The sequence below is a fragment of the Saccopteryx bilineata genome, chromosome 8 (genome assembly GCF_036850765.1).
Source record: "Saccopteryx bilineata isolate mSacBil1 chromosome 8, mSacBil1_pri_phased_curated, whole genome shotgun sequence".
In the NCBI taxonomy this organism is placed as follows: domain Eukaryota; kingdom Metazoa; phylum Chordata; class Mammalia; order Chiroptera; family Emballonuridae; genus Saccopteryx; species Saccopteryx bilineata.
Window position 1 is genome coordinate 230,604 of NC_089497.1, and position 12,899 is coordinate 243,502.

Consider the following 12,899-nt stretch of genomic DNA (forward strand, 5'->3'; position numbering starts at 1 on the left):
CTTCTCCACCCCTCCCCCTCTCCTTCCTCTCTGTCTCTCTCTTCCCCTCCCGCAGTCGAGGCTCCATTGGAGCAAAAGATGGCCTGGGTGCTGGGGATGACTCCTTGGCCTCTGCCCCAGGCGCTAGAGTGGCTCTGGTCGCGACAGAGCGATGCCCCGATGGGCAGAGCATCGCCCCCTGGTGGGCGTGCCGGGTGGATCCCGGTCGGGTGCATGTGGGAGTCTGTCTGACTGCCTCCCCGTTTCCAGCTTCAGGAAAAAAAAAAAAAAAAAAAAAGTACGATGAGGACTAAGTGTGCTGTGAGTGGGGAGTCAGCAGGAATCGCGTCTGTAAGAAGTCTGTCACGTGTCCACAGCCAGACTTGGGGCTGAGCAGTTTCCGTGTGTGTTTGATGATGATTTACACTAAGATCAGCCAGTGTGGCCCCCACATCCCCCCAGCCATCATTTCAGATGCATTTTGACAAGACCAGTCCTGTGCTGGTCACTGGACAGAGAGAAGTGGGCCTGATGCTCCCCTAGCCCCCCAGGAGCTCACAGTCTGGTGGGGGAGACAAGCAGAGCCTGGTCATCACAGCGAGGCACTGACTTAGCCGCTGCTGGACGCCATTGAGCGGCTGTCCCGGGTCACAGGCCCGACGCGAAGTCGAGGACCATTTCCTGCACCCTGGAACCAGCTCCACTCGGCTGAGGAACCCAGGACAGGGAGCTTCCCAGAAACCTGAGAACGTCTTTTGATCAAAATTCACTTCCCATGACGGGTGGGCCAGTTAATTTTGGGTCTCTAAGGTTAACCTTTTTTTTCCTGTTCTCCACAAATGAGACCTACCTGTTTTTACTCTGTTTTAGGATGTGTCCTGGAACTTTCAGGTGGTCTTCTCTGGAACAGAATGTGGTCCCAGGAAAGGAGAGACGCTGCAAGTCAATCGTCCTCGACAGAGCCCTCCTCGTAGAATCAGAACTCTCCTGCCTGACTCGGACACATTGCGCTGACCAACAAGGTGGACCTCATTAAATACACTCTCTTCAAGCATTTCGGGACAGGCTGTCGGAATTTTTCCCACCATACGCCATTCCCAGCCCACCTACCCTGTCTCACTTGATGAAGGCACTAAAATTTGCTGAAGTTGTTAGAAATGACAAAGACCTCTGACATTTTCTATGGTAGCGGAAGCTATGACAGGCACCTGTCTGTGCCTTAGGCACTCTCAAATCAGCCCGTCCTCCCGCTGACCCAGTGCCCACAGTCAGGACGGAGTCGGAAAACCTGCCCACTGGGAATCTCTGTGGCCAATAGGGGAACATCTAGACTTTCCAGAAAAAGTGAGAATCCGAGAGTTTTAAAGGATTTATTATTTGATTTCTCCACATGATCACAGCTATGGTTTTACATCAATAGAGTCTGTTACTACTCACAAACAGAATGCGTATTGAAACAAAGCTCTCCTTTCCTCCCCAAAGTCACACAGTGGGCGTCGGGCTCTTCGTGAGCAAGGTGTCCTTGAAGTCCAAGACCTGATTCTAATTACTGAAAACAGCTCGAAGGGGAAGGACAGTTCTCAAGAGGAGACGGATACCGCACGTAACCTCGGCACAACCGCGGACAGACGGCGACACCAATGTGCATGGGAGGTGCGGGCTCCCCCATGTGGACTCCCCTTCGCCACCCCACTTCACACGGATTCCCTGTGCCATCTGTCTCCTCGAGTATTGTTATTTAAAATACATACAAAATGACTCATTTTTTTCAGGCAGGCAGGGTGATATTTTTACAACAAAACTGCAAGATGCATGCGTGACCTGCAGAGACCCAGCGTCCCACGGAACGCCGAGTCGCCACCCAGGCCATGCTGGAGTGTCTGTCTGCTGTCTCTCCGGGAGGGACAGGCGAGGCTTCTGTGGCATGCGGCGCCCGGTGTGAGAACCACACCGCGCTGGGGGACTGAGGACGTCTTTAAGCGGGATGTACACATCATATTAGCATGAACTTTATTTTTACAGTGTTGTACATTTCATTAATAAACTTAAAAAAATACAAACACATGACTTATGTTGTCCCAGAAAAGATTTCTGTGATATACCAGCTGTTTTCTCCAAGGGTCTCCTGCTCTTATCGAAAATTATGTAACTGAAATAATTTGTGCGGCTTGGAAAAAATGTCCCCAGAGTCCTGACAGACGAGATGACACAGGGTGCCCGAGGGGAGGAGGGGCGCTGTGAACAACAGGTCCCACAACTGTGACTGACAGGCTGGGATCCGGAGAGCACAGCCCCAGGACAGCAGCCCAGGGCTCACGTTCACCTGAAGCGTCTGCTCCCAGGTGAGGTCTGGGCCACACAGCCAGTCCGTTCTGCGGAGCCGTGTGCTCTGGGGATGCTTCCCACAGCAGGTTTGCAACGGACATGGAGAGAACAGGAGCGCCTCACTGGCCTGACCCAATACACTGTGTGGACTTGGAAACCAGGGAGAAACCGAGTTTGTTCAAGAAGCCCTCTAGCTAGACCCGGCCCTGTGGCATCCTGACCAAACCTCGGGCACATTGGCAAAGGTTCCGGAGGTGACGGTTCCAAATGGCCCTCGGAGCGGAGGACGCAACGGAGAGAGCGCCCCTCCCACTGCCCCCACCAACGAGTGTGCTGTGGGTTCTTTTGTGTTGCCCCTTCAGAAAGAGCGAGCAACCTTGTACCCAACAGCCTGTATCTTTTCTGGAACAACCTAGTTTACAGTTGAACTCTACCATTGGTACGGAAGGGTAAAAAAAAGTCAACATATTTAATATGTTATCACTTTACTTCAACTATTTGTCAACAGTAACACTGATATAGTTTGCAGATATATAATACACAGATGTGGCTTCACATGATCAACACCAACGACAGGCAGTACAATGTGCCTTTTCCTTCAGGACGTCCTTTTGCCGCGGGGGGGGGGCTGGCTCTGAAGGAAAACCAGCGACTGAGGAGCCCCCGCCGGCAGGGCCTGGGCTGTGTCGGGCACGCCTGTGCTTTTCATCCCTCTGTCTGAGCAGCTGCCCGGCAGAGGCGCTGGACCAGTGGGGAGGTAAAGGCGGGCAGGTTAAAGTCACACTGCTTTTTAAAAAAGGCTAAACTCTAGACTGGTGTCTTTGCTCTGTGGAGATTAACAAAGTGCTCAGTTTGCAGATTTGCTGGTATGACCTCAATGACATGACAAAGGAGTGGGCAGGGAGGGAAGTGGACAGATGCCCAGCCGGCTGGCCAGGATGGGCTCCCCTGTTGTCTGCAGTCCGGCCACAGCTCACCACGCCTTCCACGGGGCACGAAGCCCTCACCACAGTCCTATGCTTGCTTCACCCTTTCTGAAAGGGCTCTCCAGCTGGGCAGTGCTGTGGGGCAGTCCTTGGGTCCCACAGCTTAGGAACACAGCACGGGGGGCTGCCACGGCTCGAGAGGCTGAAACTACAAAGTACGGCCCATGGGTGACTCAGGCACAGAACTGGATGGGCGCGGGGCCCAGCCCAGGGAGCGATGGTGTCACCACAACACGGAAGCAAGAGCAAAGGCGAGAGTCAGGTGATGCCCTGGCAGCTAACTGGACCAGGAGGAGGCAGCAGCTTCACCGGTGAGGGCTGGGCACTCGTCAGCTGGGGTCGGAGGGGCCACAGTGATGGCACGGGTTTATGCTAGCACATGGCCACAGGAAATCACAATGACCACAGCTGCCACTCAGAAAATAAAACGGGAAACACACACACCACCCTGGGTCGCTCAACGCTAGAATCAGCCTGCGGGTTTGAGAGAGGTTCCTGGTGGAACCACGCCCGTGGCGTCTGCCTGTGGCAGCTGGAGACGGGATGAGACAGTGATGGTGCTGAGGGAGACGTGGATGAGAGCTGGTTGCTTTCATGGGGGGGATGGTGCGTCTGCAGGGCGTGGGGGCCCTTCGCAGAGCGCTCTGAATGGTGTGCGTCGAACCATGCGCACATAACAGAAACATGGAGCATGGAAATTCACAGTTATCACAGCCATTCAAGTGTCTATGAGTCTGTGTGACCGACACTCTGGACAACCAGTCCTGCACTAGCCGTCCTGAGTTCTGCTGTAGTTTACTGCATTTTACCTATTTGCTTACCTGAAATAACAGAGCAGTTATAATACTGATTACTTATGATAGTATTCTGTTAATAAAATAAGGATTTATATAAAGCAATATTGGACTTTTTAAAGTTAGATGCTATGTTACTTGGCACAGTTAGTAATGATTGCGTAAGTAATGATTTAGTCAGTCCTAAGGGGACGTCTCTGCTTTTTATGAAAATATGGAAGTATCTGAGTTTGTCCTAGCATTTAGGTTTTTGGTCTACTCTCTCACACATTCATCTAAGGTACTGTCTTCCTATCGGGTAAGTGGTAAAGTCTATATTGCTAATTTCGTGGACTGAAATGTTTGCCGTTCACACACAAATTCTACCTATACAGTATATATATATTTATATATATTTATATATTTATATATTTATATTATATAACGTTTACTTACGTATTTTCATCAACCATATCAGGTCTACTTAATTTTGCCCATTGTCAATAAAAGAGCAATAATGCAGCAAGTTTTGGGTTTTCTGTTTTGTTCTGTCTCTGGTTTTTTGTGTCTTGGTTCTTCGTTTTCTAGGCTTTTCATGTGCGTGTACAATCAGGGGCAGAGAGCTGAGGGTCGCAGGGGGCAGTTCAGCATCTATGTGGCCAGAGGCACCGGCTCAAGGCTGATGGTGCCTGAGCTGCCCCATGGGTTGAGGTGGGTGGAGCCCAGGGCACCAATGCCAACTTAGATCAGGATCTCTGTTCCCTACAACGTGAGCCCAGGCGCTCAGGGGGTCCTGTCCAGGCCAGGGGGAGCAGGGAGGGGAGATAGAAACAGATCGCCCTGGGTCTGGTCTGAGGCCGGCCGCCCCCAGGCGGGCCTGTGTGGTGTGCACTTGTTCCGGGAGTCTGGGCCCCTGCCCAGGTGTCTACACGATTGTGCTGATGCCACTGGGTTTGGCCTTGCTGCTGGTGGGGGGCGGGGCCGGGGGCTGCCCGTGGTGATGTGCTGCGTGGCCCGGGTGGCCGGGATGGCCGGCATGGGCCAAGGGCAGTGGCGGGTGGCTGTGCGTGTGGGCCCCGAAGGGCAGGTGCGCCCCATGGGGGCCGTGGTGGTGGTGCTGGTGTGCGTGCTGCACGTGCTGGGGCGGGTGGTGGTGGTGGTGGTGGTGGTAGGGGGGCGGGTTCTGCTGCATGTGGCAGAACTGGCCGTGGTGCCCGTGCATCTGGGCCTGGGGGGGGCCCTCCGCCGGCCCCTGGGGGTGGCCCGGGCCTGGCGGGTGTGGGGGGGGCTGGGGCGGGGCTGCGGGCAGGTGCACTGCAGGAGGGGGCTTCCCTCTCTTGCTCCCAAACAAGGAGCCCAGGAGGGAGGAGGAGTTGGGCATGGTCTGGTGTGGGCGAGGTGGGCCCTCGCGTGTTGATGTAGCTCTCCGGCGCGTGTGAGGACTGCTAATGATGGACCCCTAAAAAGGAAATTCATAGAGACCAAAATTAAAAGACCTTAAAGCACTACATCAGAATGAATTCTTAAAAATGTAAAAAGTTCCACCACTGAATGCTAAGCTTGGTTCAACTCATTGGCTGTGGAGGGCGGGGCCGGGTGAGGCTCCAGTCTGGACCGCTCCTCACACGACTGTGGGGGGCAGTGGGGGGGCGTGAGAAGTGGCCTTCCAGTGAGAAAAGTGGGAGCTGGACAGGAGAGGGACCCTCCACTCTGGTCAACCACACTGGCAGCGCATCTGGGCTCTCATCCTGACAAGCTCCCTGTCACGGCAGGTGGCTCAGGCACTCAGATGGGAACATGTTTAGGGGTGTCCATGAGTGGTGTGTGCTGAGGGGGTGGGTCGGCCGGGTCCCTGACAAGGAGCCCCATTCCTGTGGAGTCACACCCTCAGCTCTCCTGGGTCCTCTCAAGGGGCCCGAGGGCACGTGCTCTGCCTGGTGGGACCCAAGGTTTCTGGGAAGGTGGTGCAGGGACAGGGGAGGCTCGGGGACCCTGTCCTGGGATAGGGGTGCCTGAGATTTCCCTGCAGCTACCCACGGCCAAACCAAACAAGGAAAAGAAAGGAACAAAACGGTCTGCAAGCTGAGGATAAGATGTGGACAGGAGTGTGGAGATGGCTGAGGATGAATGAAATCTCATGAAATCCAGTCTGTGCTCCTCCGGGCTCCGCCCCAGCTAGCTACAGCGACCCGGTGCCTCGCGCCCTCTCCGCAGACACACAGCCCGACTCCAGGGAGCAATGGGGATGACGAGCATGGAAGTCAAGAGACTGGCGGGGGGGGGGGGGGAGGGTGCACGGGTGCCAGGCAGCTGCTGCCTCCCGCCCAGGAGCAGAGCTGGTGGTGGGACCCGGGACGGGGAACGTGCCCAGAAGAAGCCGGGAATGTTAATTAACCATGCTGGGGACACGAGGGGACAGGGGTTAAGTGGGAAATAAAAACACAAAATCCAGAACCAGCCCCCCACCATTGCAGCCCAAACAAGCGGTGAGGTTCTAGGCAGGGGGAGCTGGCATGCACCGGCCGCAGGCAGGGGAGGGGTCTGCGCCTCTGTGCAGTCGGGAAAGCACAACAACAACAAAAAAAAAAAAAAAGAAAAAAAAAGGGAGGACGGGTGTGGAGCGAGGAGGGCAGCACACGACAGCCGGCGGGCTCCGACTTACTTCCACATTGCTCTCTAGCGATCCCGCACTGCTGCGACGCCCACGCTTCCCTGCCCAGAACATGCAATACCACAGGTTAGACGCGGACAGGGCCACCAGGCTCGCACGGGGCCCCCGCCGGGTGAGGGTGGAGGGGACTCCGTGGGCAGCTGGTGGCGGGGCGGTGACTAGTTAATTTAAAAAATGGGGGTTCCAAAAATAAAAAGAATTATTTTTCAGCCAGCCTCTTCTCCTGGACTGGCAGCCCGTGGGGAGGGCTGTGGGGGGCTGAGGGGGTACACAGGGGGCCTCGGCCAGCTGCAGACGGGGGGAGGGGGCGGGAAAGACGAAAAGGTGGGCCTGACGCTCAGTGGGTCTCAAACCCCGAGGGACAGCACGTGTCTGCACACACATAGACACGTGCCCCGCAGCAGGCTGGGGACATTTTAGAAGAAAACAAACTTCATATCCTTTTCCTGCTGGTGCCTCTGGGGCCAAGTGGTTGGTTTGTGCAGGGCCCTGGCCGGGGGCTGGAGACGGGGCTGGGGCCTGGAGTCCTGCTCCTCCTGTGGGCACCCCCCCCCAGGATGACGCGAGCATTTCCTTGGTGCTCGCGGCAAAGCCATTTTACGGGCTCAGCACACGATGCGTGGTGGCCCTCAGCATGTGTCGGCCGTATCAGAGGGAGGCTGCTTCCTCTTGGTCCTGGCTGCCCAGGGCCCACGCTGGCTTCCACGGTCACTGTGGAAGACTTCCACATGGATTCCTGCAGGACATCCAGGCCAATGGTGCCCACGCTCGGGGTCCCGCCTCCATCGAGTCTCTGGGATGCAGACGGGCAGGACAGAGGGGCTCCCCTTGCTGTTCTCTGGGCTTCCATCTGTGCAGTCCTGGCCACGAGCTGAGCACCACGCCGGCTCTTACTCAAGCCCCACAATGCAGGACAGGTGTCCTGTCCACACCGAGGAGGAGGAGATGCAGGCTCTGGCCGATGGCCTGACCAGCTCAGTTCCCACTGTGAGCAGGGTTCATCCCCAGGTCCACCTTTCCACCTGAGGCTGGAGGTCATGGCTGTGCTGCCTTCTGAGCTAGACAGTCCTAGTCCAGGAGCCTGGGAGAGGGACAGGCTGCCCTGTGCCTCTGTGTGGCCCACGCCTCTGTGGAGACGGTGCCTGCAGCTGCTCTGGGCTTCACGGCAGCGCCTGAGCATGCTGGGCCGTGCGCAGGACGAGGCCTCGCTTCCAGGCCGACCATGGCAGGTTTGGGGACGGCCCAGTCCCTGTGCTCTGCCTGCCGACTCCCTCCTTCCCCAGCCTGAGGCCCACAGAGGTCTTGCTGAACTGTGGCAGTTATGAGAGGGCCACAGAGCCCACTCAGAACAGGGCCATGCAATGGGTGAGGGCAGGAGCGCTTCCACCAGTTACTGAGGAAGCGAAAACCCTCAGTTGCAGCCAGAAGAAAGAGGGGTCACAGTTCCTCATCTTCCAGCTTCTGTGGGACAAGGTCCTCCCCGTCTTGCCCGATGTGGGCACAGATGCAGGAGCTCTGACTCGGTTGCCTTGGAGTGAAGTTTCTTACGTTTACCTTTGCAGGTCCCTGACCAGCATGAGGTGCTCGGTGTACCCACAGGAGCTCTCTGCACCCCAAACCCACAGCCCCACTCACAGGTGCACCCAGACACCTGTCTGTTATACACGCATGTCTGGGTGTGTGCACACATGCACATGCCAGCTATAAACAGAGGCAGGGCACAATCAGGCCCACCCCGGCACTGCCTCCAGGAAACCTCCCCCTTAGGACCCTGCGCTAGCTTCAGGGGGCCCCACCCCATACGCCCCTTTGCTGGAGGCAGACCAGGCCCTGCCAGGCTGGTCAGAAATCGTGCTGCGAACGGCCCCCAGCTCGGCTCTCAGAGCCTTCCCGCCTCCTAGACTAGGACAGAACGCAGGCTCTGCCTGGAGGGCTGGCACTGAGGCCCTCAGCAATGCTGGGGCCACGCACACGCACCTGTGCAGTGACGGCAGCCACACGTGTGGACCAGCAGGCCCTGCTCTCACCACCAGACAGGCACGAACTCTCAGAGATACTTGGGGGAAGTTCTAGTCCCCGCCTCACAGCTGGGGAAACTGAGGCCCAGAGACGTCACTTGTCAAGGCCTGACGGCGGACTGAGGGGGAAGGTCTCCTCAGTGTGACTCGGACATCAGTGTGTGTGTGTCCTCTGCTGCGGTCTCCTTGAGTGGCATTCCACGTGCACCCGAGCTCAGCCCTGCCTAGGAGAGGCAGCCACGGGCTGTTTGTGTGTCGAGTGTCTGTCGAGAATAACAGTGCTGCTCGCTCCTGACACAGGGCTGCCCTGGTGCAGGACACGCAGGCCTCTGGCTCCGATCCTGGAGAAGTGGGTGCAGGTAACTCCTCATCCCCGTGAGGTCGGGTGCTGAGCAGGTCATGGGAGAGAGCAGAGGACCCCAGCAGCCCACAGAAAGTGTCCACCATGACTTGACCGATCTAAGGGAGGGCCTAAGGCCCAGTTACATTGCAACCATGATCCTGGCCAGTTCTTGGTCATAGGCCAGCAAGGTTCGGGTACAACTGAAATGATCACAGGCCCGACTGAGAAAGAGGCTGTGGAGGACACGGGCCCCCAGGTCAGGGGCAGTGGGGCGGGAGCCCAGACCCATCCTCTGCCTCTCAGCACGTCAACGGCTCCCGGAGGCCATCTCCTGCCCACCATGGGCCACGAAGCCATGACCGCCTCCAGGCCCTCAAGGTGCATGAAGGCCTAAGGCTGTGGGCTGCGTCGTCTACGGAATAGATGTGTGACCACAAGTCTGGGGCAGCAGCTCTGGCCATGACGGCTTATTGTCCACTGAGCGTCGTTTCCCAAGGGGCCAGGCTGTCCAAGGCCTGGCCTCTTAACACGGTCATGCTGGGCATGGCCAGGAAGGGGTGTGTGCTGCTGGCTCTGGAGACTTCGCCTGTCCTGGTCCAGAGCACAGGCCACCTCATCTCTGCCTCCAGGCCCAGGGTCTTTGGGAAGGTGGCTGACATTGGCCTGTCTCTCTCTAGATGTCATCAGTGACCTGCCCCGAGTCTGGGGCCCTGGGGGCTGCCAGAACTCAGATACCAGCCTCACCTCACCCTCTAACATTCCAGGGAGGGGGGGCTTGGCGCTCCATCTGTTGTCACATGGCCATGTGCCTGGGCGTGAGGCTCTGTCTGACCCTAAGCTCTAAGCTCTGGCAGAGTGGACACACTCACCACCTGGACTGGAGTGAGTGTGTCCAGACATGCTGAGCGCCTCAGTTCTAACAGAGCCTCACTGCCCGAGGAGACTGGACAGGGCCCCCAGCCTGTAGGGACCAGCTGCACAAACTCAAACACAGGCCCCAGGCCCCAGCCTGCAGAGGCCCACAGACGTCCAGTAATGGTTAGCTGGCTGTGAGAAGCCACAGGGAAAACCAGTGGCTCTCAACCAAAGGTGGCTTTGCCCCCAGAGGACATCAGGCAGTCTCTGGAGACAGTGCTAACCATCACGACTGGGAGGCAGAGGACAGGGACATGGCTGAACCTTTTGAACAGTCCCCACAGCAAGGAATGACCAGGCATAAGATGGTCACAGGGCTGACACTGAGAAGCCCTGGGTGGGCCCTCATGCTGACAATGGATTTCTGATTTCCACTATGGAAAAAAAAAATATGACGAGACAGAAGCAAAGGAAAAAAAAATCCAACTCAAAGAGAAAGAAAAAGAAAAAATTTCTGGGAGATGAATAAGCCAAACAAAGGGGCGCAGAGCTGCTGACGAGCCTGGTACCAGATGGGTCGTGAGCAGGCTCTCTAGGGGCCTAGAGCTGGCCACCAGGGGTGCCCCTGGAGGTAAAGGGTCCACTGGGCCCCAGGAGAAGGAGGCTGATCTTGGCCTGAGTGGGTCCTCCCCAACAGAGCAGATACTCCTGGGGCCGGGATCCCTGGGGCCTTGGGACAGGCAGAGCTCAGGGTCCGAGAAGCCTACAGTACTGGGCACAGCCTTGTGCCCGCTCTGCAATGCCCTGCAACCCCCACTCCACTGGAGACCCCGAGCCTCCTCCCAGGAGAAGCTGACTGCCTGGACAGGCTAGTGGGGGCTGGGGACCTCCCACCCCCCAGCTCTCTGATGTGGGGGCAGCAGCAAAGCCAGGGAGCAGCACTCATGGGCAGTTAGCTGGGTCCGCCCTCCCCTCCCCCGCCGGCTCAGCTAGGACACCACCCAGCGAGCCAGGAGCAGCCCCCACTGCCCAGTGCTCCTGGAACGCCCCCTCCTTGCTGCCCTAGCAGAGCTGGGAGGCCGGGGGAGGGCTGCTGTTTGCTGGGGGCTGAGAGGCTGCAGCAAATTAAACACAGACAGAAACAAAGAACAACTAAGATCCCTTTCCACCAGGGTTCCTGACTCCCAGGGAGCGTGGCTGCCGCTTCTGGGCTGGACAGAGGCCCAGAGGGGAACCCCTGGGGAGAAAGCAAGACCAGGGACAGTGGAGAGGGCGTTTCTGGGCAGTTTAGAGAGCTGTGCTCCGTTTCATTCATCGGCACAGACCACCAGCCACGGGGCAGAGGGCACACAGGACACCAGCAGCGGGCCTGGCTCACCTGAGGCCCGTTTTCAGAAAATAAAGAGTAAATAAAGCCCCTAAAGAAGAAAGGGAGACCGGGTGACCGCCTTTGACAATTCGGTTGTACTCTCCTGCCTTCTGGAGCTGTCCTCTCTGTATGGTCACAGGCAGCCACGATTTGGGGTGGTCACGGGAAACCCAGGGGTGTGCGGTCCGAGCCCTCCACGGCCGGCCACACTGCAGTACCTTCCCGGAGCAGGCCGCCTGCCCCAACCCCTGTGTGCCCGGCTTGAGTCCTGGGCTCGCTCTTACCAGCTTCCGAGAGGTCCCTCAGGGAGCTGCTGAGGGCGCTGCGCTTGAGGCCCTCGCTGCTGGCGTAGCTGTCGTCCAGGCAGGTCCGGGTCAGCGTCCCGTTGCCCGACTCCTTCTTGAGGCCGGAGCACTGGGACAGGCTGGGCCGCACCACGCCCTTCTGTTTCTCCAGCTCCGCTGCAACAGAGGAGCAGGGCCCAGTGAGGGGCGCAGCCTGGGACGGGCAGGCAGGGCCAGGACCCCCATCCGCAGGACCGGGGGGACCATGCCCTCCGTTCAGGGTCGGCTCCGTTCCAAGTCTCTGTCCACCTCACATGGGGAAAAGGGAGGGGCAGGCGGTCTTGGGGAAGAGCTGCGACACCACCTTCAACTAGGAACCGGGAGGCAGTGGGTCAACAAGGAGGAGCTGCTAAGTCTAGAGAGAAGCAAGTGTTACCCAGCCCTCTGGGAGGGCCAGAGGCAGGTACACCTGAGTCCCCGGGGAGTGAAGCTCCAGCCAGGGTCTGACAGAACCTGTGTGACAGGCACGGCTGTGCCCGGTCCCTCCGCTGGGCTCTGACTTGGAAGGTGAATCAACAGTGATCCCACTCCGCTGCCAAGAGCTTGGCCCCAGAACGCCAGGAGCTCTTGTCCTGTGGGGTGGCCTGGAGCCAGAGGTCCTTCCCAGGTAGGACAGCCCTGGCTCTCACCAGGAGGCCTCTGCCATCCCCTCCTCCCTCTGTGCCCCCTTCTGTGGCCTGGGCACGTAGGCTGCTGGTCCCAGGGGCGTGGGAAGGCCAGAAAAGACCGGGGCGTCTCCTTCTGTGTCACTGCCACCACAGAGGAGCCAACGCCTGTGTCCAGAGAGCCCTAAAGGGTGCTGGGCTGCGACTCACACTCTATCCTGTGCTTCTCCATCTCCTGCACCTCCGCGATGGACTCCCGCAGGTCCTCGCTGAACTTCTTCCGGTCTTGAGGGTTGGGAGCGTTAAAGTTTATTAACACTTTGATGTCTGCTCCAGGGACTGCAGACGTGAGCCGGATGCCATTGGGGTAGTCTGCAAGGAGGAGGAGAACTAATGGGCCCTGCGCTCTCTGCCACCTCCCTGCTGGTCTAGAAAGACCAGTAAGTCTGCATTCGGGACAGGCTGAGGGAGGTGGTCAAGTGCAGGCGCTCGGGAGATGGTCCGTGGGGAGAACAAGCTTCCACAGTGCAATCTCCATCTGCCAGTGGCCCCGCGCTGCCTCTTATGAGGGTCAGGGGAAGAGTTGGCTGAGCTGAGGGAAGCCGGGCCCTCTTCTTGTCCAACCTGAAAG

The 12,899-nt window shown here is 57.9% G+C and overlaps 1 protein-coding gene across 10 annotated transcripts in view; it reads right to left on the reverse strand.

Moving 5' to 3' along the window:
• Positions 1–1,335: 1,335 nt before the first annotated feature.
• Positions 1,336–12,899, reverse strand: part of IQSEC1 (IQ motif and Sec7 domain ArfGEF 1) — a 205,598-nt gene continuing 194,034 nt past the window's right edge. For 8 of the 10 annotated variants that reach the window (XM_066241778.1, XM_066241771.1, XM_066241768.1 and 5 more), the window contains exons 11-14: positions 12,479–12,640; positions 11,604–11,780; positions 6,726–6,775; positions 1,336–5,522 (exon numbers count right to left, since the gene is read on the reverse strand). In XM_066241778.1, the coding sequence (XP_066097875.1) occupies positions 4,989–5,522; positions 6,726–6,775; positions 11,604–11,780; positions 12,479–12,640 (923 nt within the window). In that variant the 3' untranslated portion in view covers positions 1,336–4,988. The remainder of the gene's footprint in view (positions 5,523–6,725; positions 6,776–11,603; positions 11,781–12,478; positions 12,641–12,899) is intronic. The other 2 variants (XM_066241774.1, XM_066241772.1) reach the window with 2 other exon arrangements.